Raw genomic sequence first — 22,612 nt, forward strand, 5'->3', positions numbered from 1 at the left:
CCCAAAAATCTCAAAATTTTTAATTATATAGCATTTTTTTCAGAATTTTCTACCAAAATTACTGAAATTTGGTATGAAATAATATATTAATTTTTATTCATGTACCCGATTTCGGCACAAATTTTAGTTTGGGTGAGGGCCAAATCGGTTACTGAAACTGAAATTTAAAACCTTGCAATCTAAGTCCTACCCATAAGTAGGGGTATCAACAGATCCACTTCGGGTCGGATCCACCTATGTCACAGTCACGATCCATTCAAATTCCTTGTCGGTCGGGTCAGAGTCAGATTGCTTTTCGGATCTTACTATCCACTTCATGATCACGATCCATTTTAATTCGGACCGTTCATCGGAGTGTCCTATTATGTCCCACTAAGCTAAGTAAACAATTTTTTTTTTAAAAAAGAGATAGAATGGCAGTCCACTATTAGTGTCTCTATGCATTTTCTTCAACTAAATTAAAAATTTATCTATGTTTAATCTGTGTATAATAATGCTTATAAACAATAAAACTAATCAAAATTACATACACAAATATAATGTATAACTATTATCAAAGACTGTGATGCATAAATAACAAAACCCCTCTCTCTTTTCCTTCGTGAAAGTATGAAATGAAACGACTGAATTGAGTGAAATCGCATTCCCATATGATTCATTAAGTGTTAAGAGAGGCTTTGACCAAAATACCCTTCATGGAATGGTTAGCATTAACAAAATTTGGAGGGTATTTTTGTAAACCATTTCGGATCGTGACTATCCAATGGGCATTTGTGGCGTGCCCATGCACAATCCAAAACTTTTTGGATCCCATATTTGATGATCCGAAATATGCCCATGGATCCTATTCATATGTTTAGATCCAGTTCATTAACGTTCGGATCGTTCCGAACGATCCATCGGACCGTCTGGATCCATATACAGTTCGAGGCTTGTTGAATCACAACGTATAAATACTTAAATACTGAATCAAAAGGGTAACGGCAGAACGGCTTCCAGAAGAAGAAGAAGAAGAAGAAGAGAGAGAGAGAGAGAGAGAGAGAGAGAGAGAGATGGGGTTTTGTGTGTGTTTTGGTGGGAAAGCTAAGGAAGAGAGAAGGGAGGCAGATCGATTGGCCTCCGAAGAAGCTCGAAGCAAAGCCTCTGAAGCTGCCCAGAAAAGGCAATTCCCATTCCAATCCCTCCATTTTAATAATTTTTTTCTTCTTCTCTCTAATTTATTATAGACACCCATTTGTAAAATCCCAAACAAAATTGATTCTGTAATTTTTTTAGTTTCAGATTATACCCATAAACCTTATATGAACAATTGAGGAGATTGAAATTTGTTGTGGGTGATGATTCATTTTGGGTCTAGTCTAGACTAATTTTGAGTATGGTTTGATTCTGTAATTATATGAATAATTGAGGGTGAAATTTGCTATGCGTGATGATGTGTTTTTATTTTTAGACTAATTTTTAGCAGGGTTTGTTTCTTTTGTGTTATTAATCAATTCATTTGTTTCTTTTGAATTGCTAACCTATTCATTGCTCTCTTTGTTCTTTTTCATTTCCTTCAATCAGTTTTAATGTTTGTTGTATTTTTATTCAATGTTTGATAAAATTAAGAGAATGAGAAACCATATACAATTCCATCTTTTGTGTGAATTTTATGGTTCATCTGGCGTTTTTGTTGAATTTGATTCTAGTAGATCAGTTTACTTGGATTTAAAGTTCAATTGTAGGATTGGTTCGTACATCTACGATAAGAGATCTTATCGAGATTGATGCAAAATCCATTTTTATCCAATATAGGTTATTTATGTTTGTAAAGGCTTTAAGTTCAAGTTCAGTGTTAAATTGAATCTTTACTCCTTTACTTACCATTATGTTTATGAATGTTTTAAATTGGTTTTTTCTTTGCTGCATACCACTTCCTAGGTATTTTCCATTTTCCCCAATCAAGATTGTTTTTGAAAACTTTTGTTTCCCAAACATGTTTATGGAGCTGTTGGCTGTTGTGATAATCCTAAGTGTCAAAATTATACCTAGGATAATTTGGACACATGCAAGGATCAGGAGGAAGAAGAGGACAAGGACTGAAAATTTGGGATCAAAATGGGTGAGGATTGTTGATGTCAGCTTGACATCTACTAGCATCGGCATACGAGGTCCCATGATGGCAGTCTGAATTGAATTTTGGGATTTCTTGCTAACTTTTCACCGTAATATTTATGCTTTTTTTTTATCAGATCTTTAGAGGTCCTTTTTTTTCACCTTAGATTAGCAAACTCTGAAAATCTGAATTAAGTCAATAACTGGAAAGGAAAAAGTGGAAAGAAATGTTAGGGGAAACCAACTTGATAACCGTGGAATCCTGGGTTTGACGTAGGTTTAGTGGTTGTTTTCAGGAGTTTGGATTTGTTACCAAGTTGTTTGCTTTTTAGATATCGTATGGTTTCTGTAGTACAGCCTAGAAACTTAGAATTTCAGTTATTCACTTTGGTTAGGAGTGCCTAAAGTTGGATTTGGAGTGTGTGAAGGAGTTGGTGTACAAGAGTAGAGAGTCCAATATATATGGGCTGCTAGTTATGTAGTTTACACTTACATGGATTTTCAATCAAGAAAATTGATTTTCTGCTCAAAATTAAGACCAATATATCTTTTTTTTAAGATTTAAATTCCTCTCTAGCTTAATTGTTTGCTTTGTGGTGGATTTTCATCCCATTCAATCACCTATTTAAGCAGACTTTTGACATTATGGATCCAAAATTCAGAATTTCAGAGTTTCCTGAGTATTTATTGGTCAACCAATGGAAGAAATTTTGGAACACAAATGCACACCATGGCAAAGATGTTACTAAGTGAGATATTCAAAATGTTCCTCAGCATATACTCATGCGGTTTCAGTTCAACATTTGTCAATCGGGGCCGATTTGATGAAGATTGACTCGTTTTTACTCTTGAGAATAGTCGTGGCTTTAGGGTAAGTGTGGAAATACTCGACTTTCATGGTTGTATGACATGTGTATCGACCATATTGTTGATTGGCTCTCCAAGATCGTCCATCTAAGGATGTAGCTCACAATCCTAAGGCCTCTAATAACATTGTATATGAGGGGATTGCTGAAATCACATAAGTAGCATTGTAACTAGTTTATGTTTAATATTTGTTACATGAGAAACATAGGCCAAATCGGTCACATCTTCTTGTTCATGCAAGATAGTCTTCTTTAGAATCATGCTTGTATATTATTTTCGATAATATTATCAAGCATAAATGCAAAAATGTTCCATGTTTTGTTTTCTCACATATTTTTGTACATTAGCCAGGACCATGTTGTATCCAGTGAAATAGATGGCAAGCACATGTATTTTCATGTACTTCTATTTATATAAGGGCTTATTGTTCCTGCGCTCGAGCTTAGATAAGCTTATCTGCGCTCGAGTGCAGAAACAGGGTGGGCCCACATTGTTGGGGTAATCCAAAGCATTCATTTGGAAGGCCTTATCATAGATAGGGTGTCCACAAAAAATCAGCTCCATTGGATCATCCTAACCCTTCCATTTGTGGAGGGGAAAAATGGGCAGATTTGTGGACAAACAGCATCTGTCCATTTTCCCCTCCACTATTGGATGGGTTGGGATGATCCTATGTATCTGATTTTTGGTCCACACCCTATCTATGGAAGGGGCTTCCAAACGGATGGTTTGGATCACCCCATAAATGTGGGCCCACATGATTTATCAGCACTCTAGTGCAGATAAGCTATCTGCGCTCGAGTTCATAAACCTTTTTTCCTTTATATAAATCATAATTATAATCATGTTAAAATTCAAATATATCAAATACTGTTGTGAAATTTTACTTTTTTTTTTTTTTTTGAGAGAGAGAGAGAGAGAATGACACAAGAGGGGGGTTTGCAGTCAATTTGGTACAATTCACTCTACCTGGAAATAATTGTTAGTATTAGGGATCTATAGTTCAAAGCCTGTATGAGAGTATGGGACTAGAGTTTAGTCTCTTAGGATGATAAAAGTAAAAAAAAACTATTATGTTATACATTTTTATACTTTGTTTTGAATGAATTTTTATAAATACACTTGTTTTGGTTTGGTTTTCAAAAGGCTCTTTTTGGATATTTCGGTAAATCACTTGGATTGCTTTTGTAAAATGTTGTTTTCCACTTCAAAAAGGTTAGTCCCACATTGCTTTTAAAGCCAAAAGGTCATGTGGGTATAAGCTTCCATACTCCTCCCTCTACTCGGGCTCCCACTCATATAGTGTGATCTAGGCAGGTGCTTTGCATCGAGCTGCATGTGGATATGCATGGCGTGGGCAAGGGTGCTTTTAGTGCAGTTTGCACTTAACCCGTACACATTGCCGCGATCCACCTCATTCTTTTTCTCTTTCACCGAGTGGTTCATATTCTGAAGTCACATACCTAACCTGGGTCTTAGGTTCATTCAACTTGGTAAGTCTTGGTTGGTGTAGGTGGATGGTGGTGGTCAATGGTACGCTCCCTGAGTGCATAGGAATCAACTATTACAACCTCCAAGTGCCCTATGTGAGACCTGAGCTAGAGACAGTTGAAGGTATTAGAGGGGTAGAGGAGTCTTTCTGCAAAGAAGAGGAGACCTAGCCTGACTAAGCAAGAGTCTAGCCACCAGGACTGAATTCCGCATCCATGCTGAGCCAGGGTCGAGCTCAGTTTTAGCCAATAGACCAGATGATGGAGCCAAGGGCCAAACCATGCAGAAATAGAGACAAGCCATGCAGAAATAGAGACAAGCGACAATTTTTTATTTATTTTTATTTTGACCTGCTATTTTAAGTTTTTCTTATAGAGATGTAGGCATCACAATCAATGCTTTTGTCTTGATCTGTTTTGCATAGATGTGTAGGCATAATTGAAAGGTGTTTGTCTTGATCTATTTCCCAGCTGATTAACACACTGCTGGAGGAGTCTTATGATTTTTTACATTCGTGAAGGAGACAAAAGTAGACAGATCAGATTGGTACTGCAAACCACATATAGAAATCAGATTGAGTTTGGCTTGGTTAAATCCTAGAGACGAGTTGCCAAAAATTCCTTTGCTTGTTGGGAGGCTCCACCTATCTTCAAAAAGCGGCTTTGCAATGCGCCTCTTGGCTGTGTTCAAGCTAACAGAATTCACATATAACATGTTCATTGTTTCTAACATGTTAAGCAAAGAATGGTATGGATCGGATCATAGAACCCCTTATCTGAGTTTTGTAGGATCTGCTTATCATATACTTTCAGCACACGTCATATATAGAAATTTTCTTGTTCTTAGAATATCTTGCGTACATTACTTGCATTTTTTTTCCTTTAAAAAAACATTGCTTGCATTGTTTTCTAGGACTAAATAAGACATGCAGGTTGTTTCACCTGAAATATCTTATCTAAAAAACAGTGGTCCTTGTTAGTTGTTACATAGCTTTCAAGCTTTTCGTAGAACTTCTGTCTAGGCATGCATATTCTCTCATAAGGTTTCATGGTCTCCTTGTGCTCATACTCATGTGAACATAGCCAAAATTACTATGTCCCCACTCAAAATCTGTAATAATTTTTTTAATCTCTTAACCGGCAAGATTTATTCTACAGTAACAAAAATTTTGTCATTAATGTCAAGTATACTGCAGGCAAGAGCAATTTGAGAAGTCTGCCCAAGGAAGAGCTGCACGTGCACAGTTAGCAGCAGCCGCGAAGCAATCTAATACACCTAACAGAGGTGAACCAGTTCTCAAGGTACTGTTGACACAGATATCCTTTTCCCTCTCTTTGTTTAATTCTAAAATAGATACAACTTGGTTATGTATTAGAAAGAATAGATATGTTGAGTTTTTTGTTGGTTTTGATGCAGTGGCAAATGGGATGATGTTTAGCTTTTGTGGCTGTTCAAATATAACTATTGTAAGTTCATCATAATTTTATTTGTAAGAAATAACTGGCTGTTTGATCTCTTAGAAGTTACGATGTTTCAATGCAGTTAAGGTTTCTAACTTGGTTTCCAATATTGGTTCTTGACGGAAGCATGGGTGGAAGTTTATCTAGTTACATGCTTGCAAAATGTACTGCTTTATTTATTTATTTATTTTGATAGATAACAGAGGTTTGAGAAAGGGTATAAAGATACAAGAATAAAAGATGGGGCTAAGATAATACCTACTACAAAAACTTCCCATTATCCGAGCGGGAAGAGCTCCCAATGCGAATAACCTCCCTATAAATCCCTTTTCTAGCTAATGGATATGTCATTTCATTTGTATTCTGAGGGATATGAGCATACACAAATAACCTAGGTTGTGCTCGGCAACCATTCTCATAAGGATAAGAATCCCTAAATTCTTGTTCGGCTCACCCGGCCCACAAATCCTGTTTCCAAAAATTTCTCCCTATTACCCGTTTTACACCCCTAGAAGATGGAATTCTGCGGAGTGACTCGGAGTTGCTTCCACAGAAACTCATCAATCCGTTTCCGCCCATTTATTCGGGCAAGAATGAGAAGCCTTGCCGAACACAACCTTAGTCAAATCACTTTAGAGAAATGTCCTTTAGTCTGTAACTTTGGAGAGTATACCTTCACATTTCATTATAATCCGCCAGAGTATGCTTTGATGGTCTCCCTCTTATTTCCAAACACTAAAATTTTGTAGAGGCCCAAATTCCATTTTGGAACTCCCATTCAAATTAAGCTCATAACAATTAGTGCAAGGTGATCTCCCAAAGAGCTCTCTTTTTTTTCCTTCTATAATCTGCAAACTAGCACACATTGAGTGATCTCCCAAGAGCTCTCCCTTTATCGCCAAATCTCTACTTGGCCATCCCTCAAAGAGATCCATGGTTGTAGGAAATCCAGAGAGCACCGGATCACGTCATGATGAAAGGTGCTAGTTGCAATCTTACAGTGGATGAGAAGATGAGTCATGGATTCCTTTGTTTCCCTACTGTTAGAAATTATATTGCAAGCCTATTTACTCAATAAGGGTATTTTGGATATTTTGATAACTATGACTTAAGATAGAACTAAGAAACCTTAGAAGGAGGAATTCGATCAGTTTTTTTTCTCATATGTAATTAATATGGTATCAGAGCATCTGATCTTCAAAACTCCATAATCGCGCTAACACGCAACGGCATCGATACAGACGGATTTCAGGTTATGGATTGGGAAATAGGTATCACTCGACATGGATAGATACAGATTGAAGTAGAATGGCTGCTCCCGGTAATGGTCAACCTATCTATCTAAGCTTGTTCTCTCCCATGCCCGCCATTGATAAGTGCTTTTCTTTTCTTCTCTCCTTTATCTTACTTTTTTCGTATTACAGCATCTGATCCATTGATTAGTGCTTTTCTTTTCTTCTCTCATCTTCATCTTTATTTTTTCCCTATCATTTGGCCGGCACTTTGAATTTATTGCCGACACACGTGTAGTGTCGTGTCCTACACGACACCCGTGTCCATACGTGTCGACACTCTTTAGACACTTTTTAAGTGTACTGCTAGAAGTATTAGTAACTTCATATGTATGTGTATGAGTGTGACACCATTTCTTGATTTTTAGGGGTTGCCATGTTAGTTACCTCATATCCGTGTCGAAACTCGGCACACGAATCCGTGTTCACAAATAATGATTATATGTATTTTCTATTTTAGGTGTGTCTCCGTTTCTAAATTTTGGGAGTTCGCCGTGTCTGACGCTCTGTGTCCGTGTCCATGAAAAACCTTTGGTGCCCAAAACCCAGTGGACTGATTCTTGTCTCCTAGGGTTTTCCTCTTTCTACCATACAGTTCTCCATGGATTGTGTGGTCTATGCCCTGTGAAGATTCATGTCTGTATAGTGCTACCCTATGATGATTCGTGGGCTGTTTATGTGCTATCAGTGCTGCATGTTTGGGCAATTCTGAACTCAAAAACTTTTTGGTGAGAGATCTCTGCCTTCTAAGGTTCTGCTTTATGTAGTGGAAATTATGGCATTAAGTAGTGAACCAAAACTATCAATTATGAATACCTCTGATGCTTTTGATGTTCAAATGACATTTGTAAAATTGAATGGTACAAAATATTTGTTAGAAATTAGGTTAGGGTTAGAAGAGAGGAAGAAGAAGAGTAGAGAAGATGGAGAGTCTCCACTAGGGAGCTCCTCATGTAAATGATGTATATATATGCCCATCTAGGGCAACATGAGTACAAAGACTACAATACCCCTCAGCATACATATAATGACTAAAGTAAACTACCCTAATACACTACTCAACACTCCCCCTCAAGCTGGAGTGCATATACTATGGAACTCCAGCTTTGGTGCAAAGAAAACTACAATACCCATAGAAACAGCTAAAAGAACCATGCAACAAAAGGATACAATAATCTCATACGTACAGCTGGCTTGGTACAACACTCCTCAATCGGTGTGGTGAATACATATTGAAAAGCATAACAAAAAGATAGCAACAGCCTCATGAGTACATCAGCGAGATCGACGACCATCAAAACGGAGCGGCTCCCCCTCAATTAGCAGGATGGCGAGATCGATCAAAATAGGGCCTCCCACTGAATGAGAGCCCGACAAATAAATTTGCAAACCATGAAAGATCGAATGGTGACACCTCAGCAAGAAATCGCAGCGATCCATCGAGCAAAATAAGCACCAAAGGCGCGCACGAGCAACGACGAAGTAGCACTGGCTGGTAGAGACATCAGCAGAGTAGCACAACACCAAAAGAAGAAGAACAACCATCGGAAAGGTGATCGGAACCAACCAACGATGTGGACTCCATCGTTTGGAGAGATAAGGTCAACGGTAGGACATCGTCGCCTAAAGATAAGAAGAAAATGAAGAAGAAGATAACCAACCAACGGTGGGGACACCATCGTCTGGAGACAAGGTCGATGACATGAACATCGTTGCCTAAAGATAACCAACCAATGATAAGGAAACCATCGTCTGGAAACAAGGTCGACAGGAACACTGTTGCCTGAAGATAACCAACCAACGATGTGGAAACCATCATCTAGAGACAAGGTCGACGGGGACACCGTCGCCTGAAGATAACAACCAATGATGGGGAAATTATCGTCTGGAAACAAGGTCGACGACATGAACATCGTCGCATGGAGATAACACCGACCGACGACGGCGGAAAGCTCGTCTCCCAGGGCAGATAAGGTCAAAACCACGCTAATGACCAGGCATATAGCTGGACAATAATGTATAAAATACGCAAGAGAACTACACATGTGTAGAAGGAAAAGAAAGAGGATGCTGAAGGGACAACTAACAAGACAAAGCACTAACAATGCGAAGGATGAATATTGTGAAGAAGAAACTAACAATGCAAAGTGTAAGCCCAAGAGTTCTCCCAAGGGCTTCTCATACTTTCACCCATGTTTTGATGATTATCAAACACAAATTGATTAGGTTAATAGGACTAATAAGTTGCCTTTAGTGTTGTGTTGAAACAGGAAAATGACAATACACTACATTACACAACACAATGCATGACTTGGAGATCCATGTAGAAACTACTTGAAGCAACTCAATCTTGATGGGAGCAAGTTCAAAAAAGACACTTGATGGATGATCCTACAAGATGGAGTGAAGATTTGAAGATCTCAATCAAGTCAAGTATCGAACGGAGCACATTGAAGACCATGTTCAAGAGAAGACTCAAGAGATGTAAAATCCGATCCTAGCTTGTATCTCTAACACTCTTGATGTTTTCTCTATCAAGGCACACCCTCTTGGACCCCCCAAAAGTGTATTTTTAATGTCCAAGAGAGAACCCAAAAGGATTGCAAAAGAAACCTAGAAAAACAAATGAAAACACAGTTTTTGCAATCGGCGGTCGACCGACCCTACACCCCGGTCGACCGGCCCTTTTAAGAGGAGAAATATAAACTGGTTAGAAACCAGTCGGCGGGTGACCGTGACAAGCCCAGTCGACCGCGACGATTAAAAATTATTTCTGAACATCTGACCAGAACATGGCCCACGGGTGACAGCGATCGGCTCGGTCGACTGCGGCGATAAAGAATTTGAATTTAACAAAGAGCACCCGATAAGGCGCGGGCGACCGCGACACCTGGTCGACCGCCCTTCTCTGGAAAACTAGTTGTTGGGTTTCCTATACTGTTTTCAAAAGCACCGAGTTTTTACAGTTTTGCCCTCCAACAGCTATATTTTTTCAAAGGCAAAAAAAGGAGTTCCTAGCTCCTTTTTAACTTAATGAAAATATTTTTTAAATAGCCTAACACCCACAAATCTATTTGGTTATCATTTTTGGGTTTCAAACCTTTCCCTCAACACTTGTGCCTTGATTTTGATTTCATCCAAAGTGTTGGATTTAGGTTTTTCTTGCTTATCTTTGAGAGAGAGTTTGTAGTGAGCTTTATTGAACTATTTGCCTACTTAGAGGCTTTTGAGAGCTTAAACTTCTACTATTCATTCATCGTACATGCGAAGAGGAGCTTTTCCCTTGGAGGCGGTTTGCGAAGAGGGATCACATCCTTGGAGGCGGTTTGCGAAGAGGAGTGATTTTCTTGGAGGCGGTTTGTAAAAAGGGGGGTTTGTCCCTTGAAGGAGTTCGTTGTAAAGGCCTCGAGATTCGGCGTGCGGAATCTCATTTTAGTGAAGGTATATCCCAATGAAAGACCAAGTACTTGGGTAGTAGCGTAGGTCCGTTTGTGACTGAACCACTCTAAACGATTGTGTGGTCTCCTATTTTCTTCCACCTTCTCTTTGTGGTGAATGGTATAATCTAAACCCTATTTTCTATTGTTGTTGTTAAATGAACAAGGGTTAGATTTATAATTGCTAATTGTGAATATTAAGTTTAATAGTGAACTTAACTAGGGCAAAATTTTAATTCCACAATTTCCCCCCTCCTTGTGTTGCCTATTGGGATTTCAATTGGTATCAAAGCTAAAGGCTCTTACATAGGTTTTCATTGAAAACCTTCAAGAGAAAAAGATCCAAGGCAACCAATGGATTCTAGACTTCCCATGTTTGATGGTTCGGATTATGGATCGTGGTCGATCCGTATGATGACCTATATCAAAAGTCTAGAGTTTGGTGTGTGGCAAACCATAGATAAGGGAGTCATTTTCCCTAACACTAGAAAATTCACTGAAAAAGATACCAAACAATTTATTTTGCATTCAAAAGCTCTAATTACATTATGTTGTGCTTCAAGCACTAATGTTTATGAAAGTGTATCATCATGTAAGAGTGCTAAGGAAGTTTGGAACAAGCTTAAAGAACATTATAATAATTACAACACTTGCAAAGTTGTCTCACTTATAACTAAGATTGATGTACAAGAATGTGAGCAACTCTAAACTAAATATTTAGAACTTAATAAGGAATTAATGGATAGAAACAAAAAGGACTTGTTGATTAAAAAGTCTGTTGATTCCATGATATGCAAAATTAAGACCTTAGAAGAAAACTTAGAATAACTCAAGATAAAAGAGATTAAATTACTTGAGTTAAACAAAGGTCTACTAAATACAAACCATGACCTTAATGAAGATACAAATACTTGAAAGAAGATGAAGAAGAGTTAAGGACTAACTCATCTCAAGAAATTGAATATCTAGAAGATAAGCTAGAAGAGATGAAGTTAGAAAGGAAAATATTAGGCTAGAGAATATCAAACTACAAGAAGAGAACAAGAATATGTATAACTACAAACACTCTTGTGGTTCATATCATCCCTCTACCCATGACCATTCATGTTATTATTGTAGTAGAGTTGGACATTACAAATCCAAATGCAAATTTAGATTTGTAAGGTCAAACAAATTTGTTTGGATAAGAAAAAATGCACTCCCATGAACAAACTTGAATGGACCCAAAGTGATATGGGTTCCAAAGCCCCTACTCAAAACATTCATTGAATATGTTAATTTTAGGGGTTATGCTTAATTGTAATATCATATGCATTCTTTCAAGATACTACATCTTAATGTGTTCATCATTATATCTAGATTACATGAGCTTAAATGGCATATCCTTTCATCTTTGAACTTAGATACATATAGTTATGTATTTTCAATGGAATGTATTTATGTTCATAAAACTTAAATGATCACATCAGCTACGAGCTATAGTCTATGATGAAACCAAGAAAACAGTTGTTCTAGACTATTTTTGTGCTATATTGAACATCCTTTTGAAAAATCCCTCTAAGTGCCAAATCATATCACTATGCACTTAGCATCCACAAATAGAGAGCTTATCATGTCAATGCTTTGCTAGAAATAGATCAAATATACTTCACACACTCTGTCTAGCAAGATCAAACAAAGAACATTCACATAGAACCTCAAAGAAATCTATGTCACTCTAACCACTATGTCTAAAATGGAAGAAAAATAGAGATATATTTTTGGACATCCTCACACGACCCATGGGATAAATTTATATATCTATTATGATTCCATAAAAAAGGGAAAAATAGGAGAAAAATGAACAGATCATAAATTCCCTTGAAAAATATCAAAGAATTGAAAACAGGGGAGTGGCGGTCGACCGGGCCTCGGCAGGCAACCGCGGTAGGATAAAAACGCAAAAATAAAAAGATCCAGGCTGTATGCGGAGGTCGATCGACCCCACGGCGGGCGACCGCGGAAGGCCGTAAGTGAAAAATAAAAAAGGGACAGAAGGGTTGCGGCGGGCGACCGCGAGCGTCGAAAACTGCTTTTTAAAGACCTTCCGCGATTCATTTTTAACCTTCCGCTGTACGATTTTCTCCGAGGGTTTTGCTCGTTCTTCCCTTCCAAAGCCATTTCCGACCAAGATCATTCAAGATTAGGGCCTTAAAGTAAGATAAATCCATTCCCTTCATGCTATTTTTCATTTCCCCATATTTTTCTCTCTTTTCCCTTCATAAAATCGTTTTTCTTGGTTCTTAGTTCTCCTTAGTTCTACTCTCTTCACCTCTCCATTTCCTCCTCTTGATTCTTAGTTTTCCATTAGTTTTACTCTCCTCATCTCACCCAAATCCAAAATTCCCTTTCCTTCCTCTATCTCACTTAGAAACCCTAACCCTAGATAAATGGCATCTTCAAGGAAGGCGATTGCACAAAAAGGAAAGAGTACTAGGGTCGAACAAGAAGAAGTATTCCCCACGGAACACTGCTTCAATAAATAAGCTAAGGATAGGTACAAGGCCCTTATGGATCGACCCGTTATCTCCGGAAGAAAGGTGATTCTTACTGACTTCAAGGACTGCGATCTTGTCAATCTTTTTGTGTATCAATGATGGGTAATCTTTCTGCAGCATAACTCCCTGATTCACTCTGAACTAATGAAATATTTTTATGCAAATCTTGTTGTAGCTCATGGGGGAGTGGTGATGAACACTTATGTTAGGACTGAATTTGGGCTAAATTTGTCATAATTTTGCAACTATATTGATGTTCCTAATGAAGGGAGGAGGATTTTCTTTTGAGGAAAGGACGACATTGAAAAATATTTTACAAGAAACGAAGGTTATGAGACATTAGGAACCGACCCACCTACAAGAGAGAAGCTGAACATTCAGGCTAGTAAAATGAATCATCAAGCTAGAGTGATTCATAAAGTTGTGGCCTACAACTTTACCCAGAGAGCCGGAAATTTTGATGCTGTGAAACCCTTTGAAGCTCTCATGATCCACTGCATCATCAAGAATATCAAGTTGAACCTAGGATTCATAATTCTAAGATATATGGATGAGGCAATAAAAAGAGGCCTGGGAGGATTGCCCTATGGAATGCTCATCACAGAGCTACTCAGGTACCATGAAGTGGATTTGACAAATGCCTTCTCTAGGAAGCCGGACCCAGTTCTTAACGCTACCACCATAATTCAAATGGGAATCAAGGTGGGCTGGTAGCAGTGGAGGTGGTCCTAGTGCAGTACCAGAGGATGAGATCGATGAGGCCTTGCGAGAGGCAGAGGAGCAGGCTCAGGCTGAGCAGCACGAGATGCCCACTATTGGACATCAGGGATCATACGAGGATCTTGTCAGAGATATGGGGTTCTTGAGAACTGGACTAGAGAACCTCACCACTAGCTTCGTGACTGTCGAGAGTCAGAGAGCCACGGACCACTCTCAGCTGATGGAGGTGCTAGCTGCTGATAGGAGAGCCAGAGCGCAAGAGCATGCCGAGCTGCTGCAGGCTATTTCAGGGAGTCGAGCTGTCTGATACTACACCAAGACTCCACCTCGCGACCAGCCTCCTCCTCAGATGTGATGGATGTACCGGACTCATTTTGGTAGCAGATACACTGTAGATTGCTATGCCAGAGATGGTATACCATGTTGCTGCTAGGTCATCCAGTTCTATTCAGTTTCTTCTTGCCCTGGATGGGCGTTTGCTTATGTTTGTCTATAGTTCTTTTTGGTTAGGATGATGGGATGTTGCCCAGTGCGGGCTTTATGTTTAGTTGATGGATGTGCATGCCCTGGAGGGGCTTTATTTTCATTTTGATGTGGATGGGTATGCCATGTGTGGCAGATTTGTGGATATTTTGGGATGTTGCCCATATGGGCTTTCTTTATTTTGGATTGGTTAGACTCAGAGTTCATCTGTCCTTTATTTGTAGTGGTGATGAGAAGCACTAGACTCTCACACCCATCTATTGAACTCTGTAGGATTTAGGCATGATGGGAAGAGGGATTGTCTCTCCCATCATCTGACATGTATTGGAGCACCATATAGTATTTATCCTTATATATACATATCATTTTCTTTGCCATGGATGTGTACTCTCATTTCACTTCGTTGGCTATGTATCCATGTGCTTGTATCAGATTACGTCCTTACTTCTCTCTATCTTATATCTAATACTATTCATCTATATCAAAATGTAATAATCCTCTGATGAATCAACTTGAATGGTTAAGGATGTCAAACTAAAACTAAAAGTCACTCAATGTGGGCTCATGCCTTCTTATGAAGGAACGACACAATCACTTTAATTAATGCATTTAACAACTTTGGCCTTAAGGCCTGCATCCGAAACCATTAAACTAGTGATATCTCTCATATAATTAGTGCATAGAGTCAGGGGGAGCTTTCACATCCATATTGAATCACATTCTATAAAGACTCCTTCATTTGAAAACTCAGGTTTGTTCTTCTAAGCCTATCAAATGTCAAATCTCTAACAGGCAATCAAATGTTGAACTCCAAAGATATATAGAAGATCTAAGCATATCCATGCTCAGGAAGAGACTTGTCTGCATTTCGTCATGGAAACCTTTAGCAAACAAGTAAATAATTTTGATGCCCAAGAATTCTACCCAAACATTCTGAGTTTTCTATTCCCTAAAACGTACTTTCACTGTTATTTCACAGGGAATCGTAAGCCCCAAGTGTGATTCTTAAGCTTTACTTTGTCTCGATGACACAATCACACTTCATATAGGATGGTCATTCACTTGCAAATCTTCAAAGCCTAGACATTTTGATCTTCAAAAAATCATATTATAGTGTGGGGCAATTGTCAAGCCATATGACTCACTTACTTCACCTAATTGACTAACAATTTAGATGAGCATGATGGTACCTACATGGCCTCCACACTTCACTTTGAAACATGCTCCATCTGTCTCTCAAAGCTTTTGAATGATAACTCACTCTAAAGAGACCAATAACAATTTTTTTTTTAAAAAAAAACTGCCTTTCATGCATTACATTGATAGTTCTATCACTTCCTCTCATTATAAGGCCTATAGACACGTCTAAAATGTTATATCTAACATGTCTATAGATATTTTGGGGAATTCGTTACACCCCTTACATATTTTACCTCTTATTTGAGCTATAAATTATTTGATACTGCCCTTTTTGGATGAATGCCAAAAGAGGGAGAAAATTTGTGAATTGATTAGTAGTCCTTGTGTCATATGCATATCTACATTATATGGTTGAATTATATTTGTACATATGCTTAGGGGGATAATTATCTTTATTTGCCAAATTTATTGATCCTCCCGCCTTTTAATAAATATGAGTTTGTCATCATAAAAAAGGGAAGAATGTAAAAGGGTTCTCCCAAGGGCTCCTCATGCGTTCACCCATGCTTTGATGATTAACAAACACAAATTGATTAGGTTAATAGGACTAATAAGTTGCCTTTAGTGTTGTGTTGAAACAGGAAAAGGACAGTACACTACATTACACAACACAATGCGTGACTTGGAGATCCATGTGGAAACTACTTGAAGCAACTCAATCTTAATGGGAACAAGCTCAAAAAAGACACTTAATTGATGATTCTACAAGATGGAGTGAAGATTTGAAGATCTCAATCAAGTCAAGCATCGAATGGAGCGCATTGAAGATCATGTTCAAGAGAAGACTCAAGTGATGTAAAATCCGATCCTAGGATTTATCTCTAACACTCTTGATATTTTCTCTATCAAGGCACACCCTCTTGGACCCCCCAAAAGTGTATTTTTAATGTCCAAGAGAGAACCCAAAAGGACTGCAAAAGGAACATAGAAAAACACAATTTTTGCAATCGGCAGTCGACCGACCCTACACCCCGGTCGACTGGCCCTTTTAAGAGGAGAAATATAAATTGGTCAGAAACCAGTCCGCGGGCGACCGCGACGATTAAAAAGTGTTTCTGAAAATCTGACCAGAACATGGCCCGCGGGCGACTGCGATCGGCTCGGTCGACCGCAGCGATACAGAATTTGAATTTAACAAAGAGCGCCCAATATGGCGCGGTCGACCGCGACACCCCGGTCGACCGCCCCTCTCTGGAAAACTAGCTGTTGGGTTTCCTGTACTGTTTTCAAAAGCACCCAGCTTTTACAATTTTGCCCTCCAACAGCTATATTCTTTCAAAGGTTATAAAAATGTGTTCCTAGCTCCATTTTAACTTGATGAAACATTTTTGAAATAGCCTAACACTCACAAATCTATTTGGTTATCATTTTTGGGTTCCAAACCTCTCCCTCAACACTTGTGCCTTGATTTTGATTTCATCCAAAGTGTTGGATTTAGGTTTTTCTTGCTTATCTTTGAGAGAGAGTTTGTAGTGAGCTTTATTGTGCTATTTGCCTACTTAGAGGCTTTTGAGAGCTTAAACTTCTACTATTTATTCATCGTACACGCGAAGAGGAGCTTTTCTCTTTGAGGCGGTTTGCGAAGAGGGATCACATCCTTGGAGGCGGTTTGCGAAGAGGAGTGATTTCCTTGGAGGCGGTTTTGCTAAAAGGGATTGTTCCTTAGAGGCGGTTTGTAAAAAAGGGGGTTTGTTCCTTGAAGGAGTTCGTTGTAAAGGCCTGGAGATTCGGCGTGCGGAATCTCATTTTAGTGAAGGTAAATCCCAAGGAAAGACCAAGTACTTGGGTAGTGGAGTAGGTCCGTTTGTGACCGGACCACTCTAAATGATTGTGTGGTCTCCTATCTTCTTCCACCTTCTCTTTGTGGTGAATGGTATAATCTAAACCCTATTTTCTATTGTTGTTATTAAATGAACAAGGGTTAGATTTATAATTGCTAATTGTGAATATTAAGTTTAATAGTGAACTTAAACTAGGGCAAATATTTAATTCCACAATTCACCCCGCCTCTTGTGTTGCTTATTGGGATTTCACAAAGGATGAAACCAAACATCAGAATGGTGAACAAAATCAACTAGTGAAGGAGACAGGACATACGAGGAAGAACAACACCAACCAACTACCAACACTTTCCCTCGGGCGAGACTACATGAGCCCTGAGAAAAGACAGCATGACGACAACACCAAAGAATACACATGACAACACTAAGAACTACATGGCAACAACACTCCAGCAAGAGGGTGATACTACATCAACCTGGAGATGACAATATGATAACAACAAGACAACACTAAACAACAACAAGAGGACACACTCCATCCATGGAACTACATTGGGGCTTACAACACTCCCCCTCAAGTGGAGGCCGTAGGCCTTCAACTTGCAACGAAAAGAAGACTCTCGAGGCACGACACCTCTTTTAGACACTTTACCAAACATTTGGTGTGCACCTTGGATATCAATACAAAAGATATAGAATAAAGAGAAAACAAATATTAGGATGGAGTAGAGAGGGAGGAGGATTTCAAAAGAGACTCAAAAAATAAATATAGTGAGGATTTAAAACATAAAGAAAGAGATTAAGGAATGAGAAAGAACCCAACAAGGGTATGGATTTAGAAAAGAAATAAGATTTAGGGATTTAAAACAAAAAAGAAAGGGATTGATGGATTTAGAACAAGAAAAAGAATGGGAAAGAGAGAAAAGATTTAGAAAAAAGAATGTAAAATAAGGGATCTAAAAATGTTATTTACAAAAAAAGATTGTCTTTAGGGGGCCAAAAGAAAGGGTTTAGGGTTTGGATGGATGGATTTGGGGTTTTGGATGGAGGTTTAGGGCTTTAGGGTTATGGATGGAGGGAATAAAAGGAGGAAGATACACCAACAAAGGGGTTGTGAAGGGAGATTTCCTCCAAAGTGATGTGTATGGAGGTGTAGAGAATAGGATTTGGGGTTGAGATTGGGTGGTTTTCGGTTGTAGATCTAAAAGGAATGGGAAAGAGGCTTACGGCATAGCCGTATGGGAGCTTGGAGGAGATGTGGGTTACGGCCAAGAGGGGGTAATGGTCTCGGCAATGGAGAGAGAGAGAGAGAGAGAGAGAGAGAGAGAGAGAGAGGGGGGGGGGGGGCGTGTTACGATGCTAGGCGCTGATGCGCAAATGGGATGGGAAAATACGACAAAAAAATGGAAAGAAAAAAAACAAGGGAGAGATTGTAGGGATTTGCGGTAAGAGAGGCGAGAAACGAGGGATAGAGAGATATTTGAGGGTTTTTTTGGGAGAGATTTTAGTGGAAGAAATCAGGGGTTTACTGAAAACCAAAACCAAAAGAGAGAGAGAGAGAGGAAAACATGAACTCTTCTTCTTCTATTCCTTCCCTAGAATCTTAGCTCTGATACCATTTTAGAAATTAGGTTAGGGTTAGAAGAGAGGAAGAAGAGGAGTAGAGAAGATGGAGTCTCCACTAGGGAGTTCCTCATGTAAATGATGTATATATATGCCCATCTAGGGCAGCATGAGTACAAAGACTACAATACCCCTCAGCTTACATATAATGACTAAACTACCCTAATACACTACTCAACAATATTATCTTTGTGCTTAGTCTATAAACTATTACTGGGTGCTCATGGCAAACTAAATTTTTTTGGCTGATATCCCTCCTCCAAGAAATGATAAGACCGAGTATGATGACTGGATTTAGGAGAATTATCTGGTCATGACATGTCCTTTGAATAGCATGGAATTAACTGTTAGTGCTACTGTGATGTTTGTGGATGCAACCAAACATGTTTGAGAGGATGTCCATGAGATGTATTCTCTGGATCAGCATATACCTTGGATCTATCAGCTGTATGAGAATATGTTTCTGTGTTAGCAAGAAAATAAGTGTTATCGAGTACTACAATACTCTTAAGGCGTTTCGGAAGAGCTCAATCTCTATCAGCCTCTCACCAATGATATCAAAATGCAAAAAATGAAAAAAATAAAAAGATGATTTTTGAGTGGCAAAGTTTGTATTGAGACTATATTCTAGCTTTCAGCCCATTTGGAGTCTTTCTAGCCAGTGACACTTTACCTTCTCTCAGCTATGTATTTTCCACAGTGCAAAGAGCTGCTCTTACATGCCAATATCTCCCAAGGCTTGTAGGGATGTTTTGGGATTTTATTGACCATTCACGAATATCTTCATTCTTCAGAAATGGGTGCAGGTATTTGAGCATTTGTCCAGTCTCTCTAACCTATACTGAGCCTCAATGAAGCCCCAAAAGTCCTTCCTTGAGCAAAACCATCGATCCACCCTATCACCTTTCACTAGTGACTTTCGTAAGAGGAAAAGTCAACCTTCCTGATTTCCAAAAAGACAGCCAAAGTGTCCAAGTTGTGGCCAAATAGTAACCATGAATGGTAAACACTCATCAAAACATCAAATGGACTTCATTACTCTTGTTTCTTTCAGTATTCCCCGGCTAGTTCATTACTTCAACCTTAAAAATTGTGAAAGTAACTTTTCTTAGTTGTAAGTTTCCAATCCCATTTCCCAATTCCTTCTCAAATCTTTCTAAACTTTCAATATCCCAAGATCCCCAGTAGAATTGAGTCTCAACATGTCATGGCTCTCATGTCAGCAAGAGAGTCAACAATCTAGTAGTTCGAACAACAAGCAAATCCAGAACAAGGAGTTGGGAGGCAATTATCAATCCCCCAGTAGATCCAAAAAAAGGCAATCCTCGGCAAATCCTAGATCTCAATCGCACTTAAGTTCTAGCCGGCCAGAGCAGAAACAGAAACATCCAGTCTCCCATTTCCACCCTTCAATTCCACAACCGGTTTTCTAGTCTTGTTCCAATTTCAAACCTATCCCATTATCTGTTCTCTCAAAATTGGGGGCATCACTTATCTCAGCTGATCACGTTCCTCTTTGCTAAAATAAAAATATATAACTCAAATGCATGATTGCATCTATACATATTTGTTGTATCAAACATCCCAGGATTCTAATTTCAAAATTTCTAAATCCCTCAAAATTTTCATTTCAAGGTTTCAAAAAAATTCAATTTTGATTTCTGTCTCAATTTTTAATCTCTGTTTCAAGTCCTCCATCTCAAATTCTCAATTTTGAATTCCAATTCCCATTTTAGTTTCGCTCTCAATTTCTTCAATTTCAATTTCAAAAGAGTTCAATTTCAATCCCAAACATCAATTCTAGATTCTGAATTCATGCAGAGATCACTGTCGTAAATATTTTAAAATTCAATTCTAGTTTGCCAAGCTCTTTCCTTGTGCAAAATTCTTCAATTCTAATTTGCCAGGATCTATCCTTGTGCAAAGCTCTTCAATCCCTATTTGCAAAGATCAATCCTTAGGCAAACCTATCCTGAATCATCCCCAATTTGTGAAGCCTATTCTTCCGCAAATTTCTTGGTTTTCATTCCGAATTGCTGATATCTATCTTCTTGCAAATCATTAAAATTTTAAATTCTTTGCAAAAGATCCGTCTTACAAATTCCCCAATTTGCAATGAACTATGCTTTTGCAAACTCCTTAAGTTTAATCCCAATCTGCAGAGATCTATCCCATATGAATCTTTCAGTTTGTGTGTGTGTGGGGGGGGAGGGGGGGGGGGCATCATTTTTATATTTCACATTTTCAAAAGATTTCACTGTTAGCGAGAGATTTTCCATCAAAGACCTAAGATTGGTTTTCGAGGAGAAGCCAGATTCTAGGAAACCTCATTTTTCTTCCTCACATGACATTAGTCAAAGGTTGTGTGTCAAAGATGATCAGTTTTGTTTCTTTGAATGAGCCAAAGCATCTCTTGAATGGATTCTAAACACAAAAAGGATAACCACTCAAATGTAAGTGTGTGTAAGTGTACAGTACAATCCCAGAAGTCACTCCCAACAAAAACCAAATCTATCATTTCATCTTACGCGAGAAGAGTTTAGAGTTTATGGCATCATCAATTCATTGATGTTGTTACATTGTTGTCTGTGAAGGTAAACTCTGACCTAGTCTGAAACTATATTTATAAGCTTCACTTCGTGCCAAGTGCTTCCATTTAGATTGTGGGTAGCTATCTTTAAAGAGGAAAAGGAAACATGATGTATAGAGAAAAGAGAACAGTAGTAACAAAAAATCAACGAGAATTTGCTTGGGTGCTTCAGGATAAAGATTATCCGACTAACACTTCCTCTTCAAGAACTAGCGATAGTAATATCCTCCTAGACACTTGTGCTAGCGCTTAACTCTTAGGAGATAGTGATCAAAGATTACTTTGAGTGCAGTGTTTCAAAATGCAGGTGCGGGTCAAATGCTGCCAAAGCAAATTCTAGTCGACTCAATATGACGCAATCTAGTACTCGGTTGACTCAGACAAGAATGCGGCCAAGGTAAAATGGAGTCAACTCGGGAGAGTCCAAGATGACACGGGAGAGTTTTGAAACTATGTGAGTCTGATAGCGCGGAGATTGCATGATTTTGTAAAACCAGACCCAATGCACCTTTGTAATCTACATGTCTGACTCAATGCACTTGAAAGAGAAGCTCTTGCTTACCATGCCTATGCCCTTTCCAACTATCATCATACAGCAATATCTTCTTACATCTTTCTATTATAAATGCTGGAAATGAGTGAATATTTTCATTATATATGTAGCATCTACCATGTACTCTTTATCATATTTTGCATTTAATTTCTTCTTGTGTAGAATTTACAGACATGGAATCCTTATTTCTTGCTCTTTTCTCTTGTTCCTAGCAGCTCTTGATAGAGATCTCCAGAGAAGATGCGTGACGAGGAAAATAATTAGTAGCCATTGTAAATGTTTGCTAGGTTATTTCTTTGGATGTTAATCCTATCAAAATGGTGGAAAATAAAGTCATAATTTCATATATGTATCCCTCCTCTTAAGCTGTATGCTGAGCATGTAAATAAAATGGTTTATGTATATTTATGTTATGTATTTGTTTAGATTCAGGTTGGCTGTGCTAAAGTTCAGCATCTGATTGTATTGGTGATTCCTGTTTTGC

At 38.6% G+C, this 22,612-nt stretch overlaps 1 protein-coding gene across 3 annotated transcripts; it reads left to right on the forward strand.

The window, feature by feature from the left end:
- The first annotated feature begins 953 nt into the window (after positions 1-953).
- On the forward strand, positions 954-22,559 carry LOC143849750 (uncharacterized). 3 transcript variants are annotated; one of them, XM_077358927.1, is made up of 4 exons: positions 954-1,162; positions 5,648-5,753; positions 5,869-5,918; positions 22,341-22,559. In XM_077358927.1, the coding sequence occupies exons 1-3, from the start codon at positions 1,053-1,055 to the stop codon at positions 5,881-5,883; spliced, it is 231 nt and encodes a 76-aa protein (XP_077215042.1). In that variant the 5' UTR covers positions 954-1,052; the 3' UTR covers positions 5,884-5,918; positions 22,341-22,559. The 3 variants fall into 3 exon arrangements, with proteins under 3 accessions (XP_077215042.1, XP_077215043.1, XP_077215041.1); XM_077358928.1 differs by lacking the exon at positions 22,341-22,559 and adding an exon at positions 16,163-16,912; XM_077358926.1 differs by having other exon boundaries at positions 955-1,162; positions 22,344-22,559.
- Positions 22,560-22,612: the final 53 nt, after the last annotated feature.

Source organism: Tasmannia lanceolata, unplaced genomic scaffold (assembly GCF_043159265.1).
Source record: "Tasmannia lanceolata isolate RefF3 unplaced genomic scaffold, GAP_Taslan_0.1 ptg000018l, whole genome shotgun sequence".
Lineage (NCBI taxonomy): Eukaryota > Viridiplantae > Streptophyta > Magnoliopsida > Canellales > Winteraceae > Tasmannia > Tasmannia lanceolata.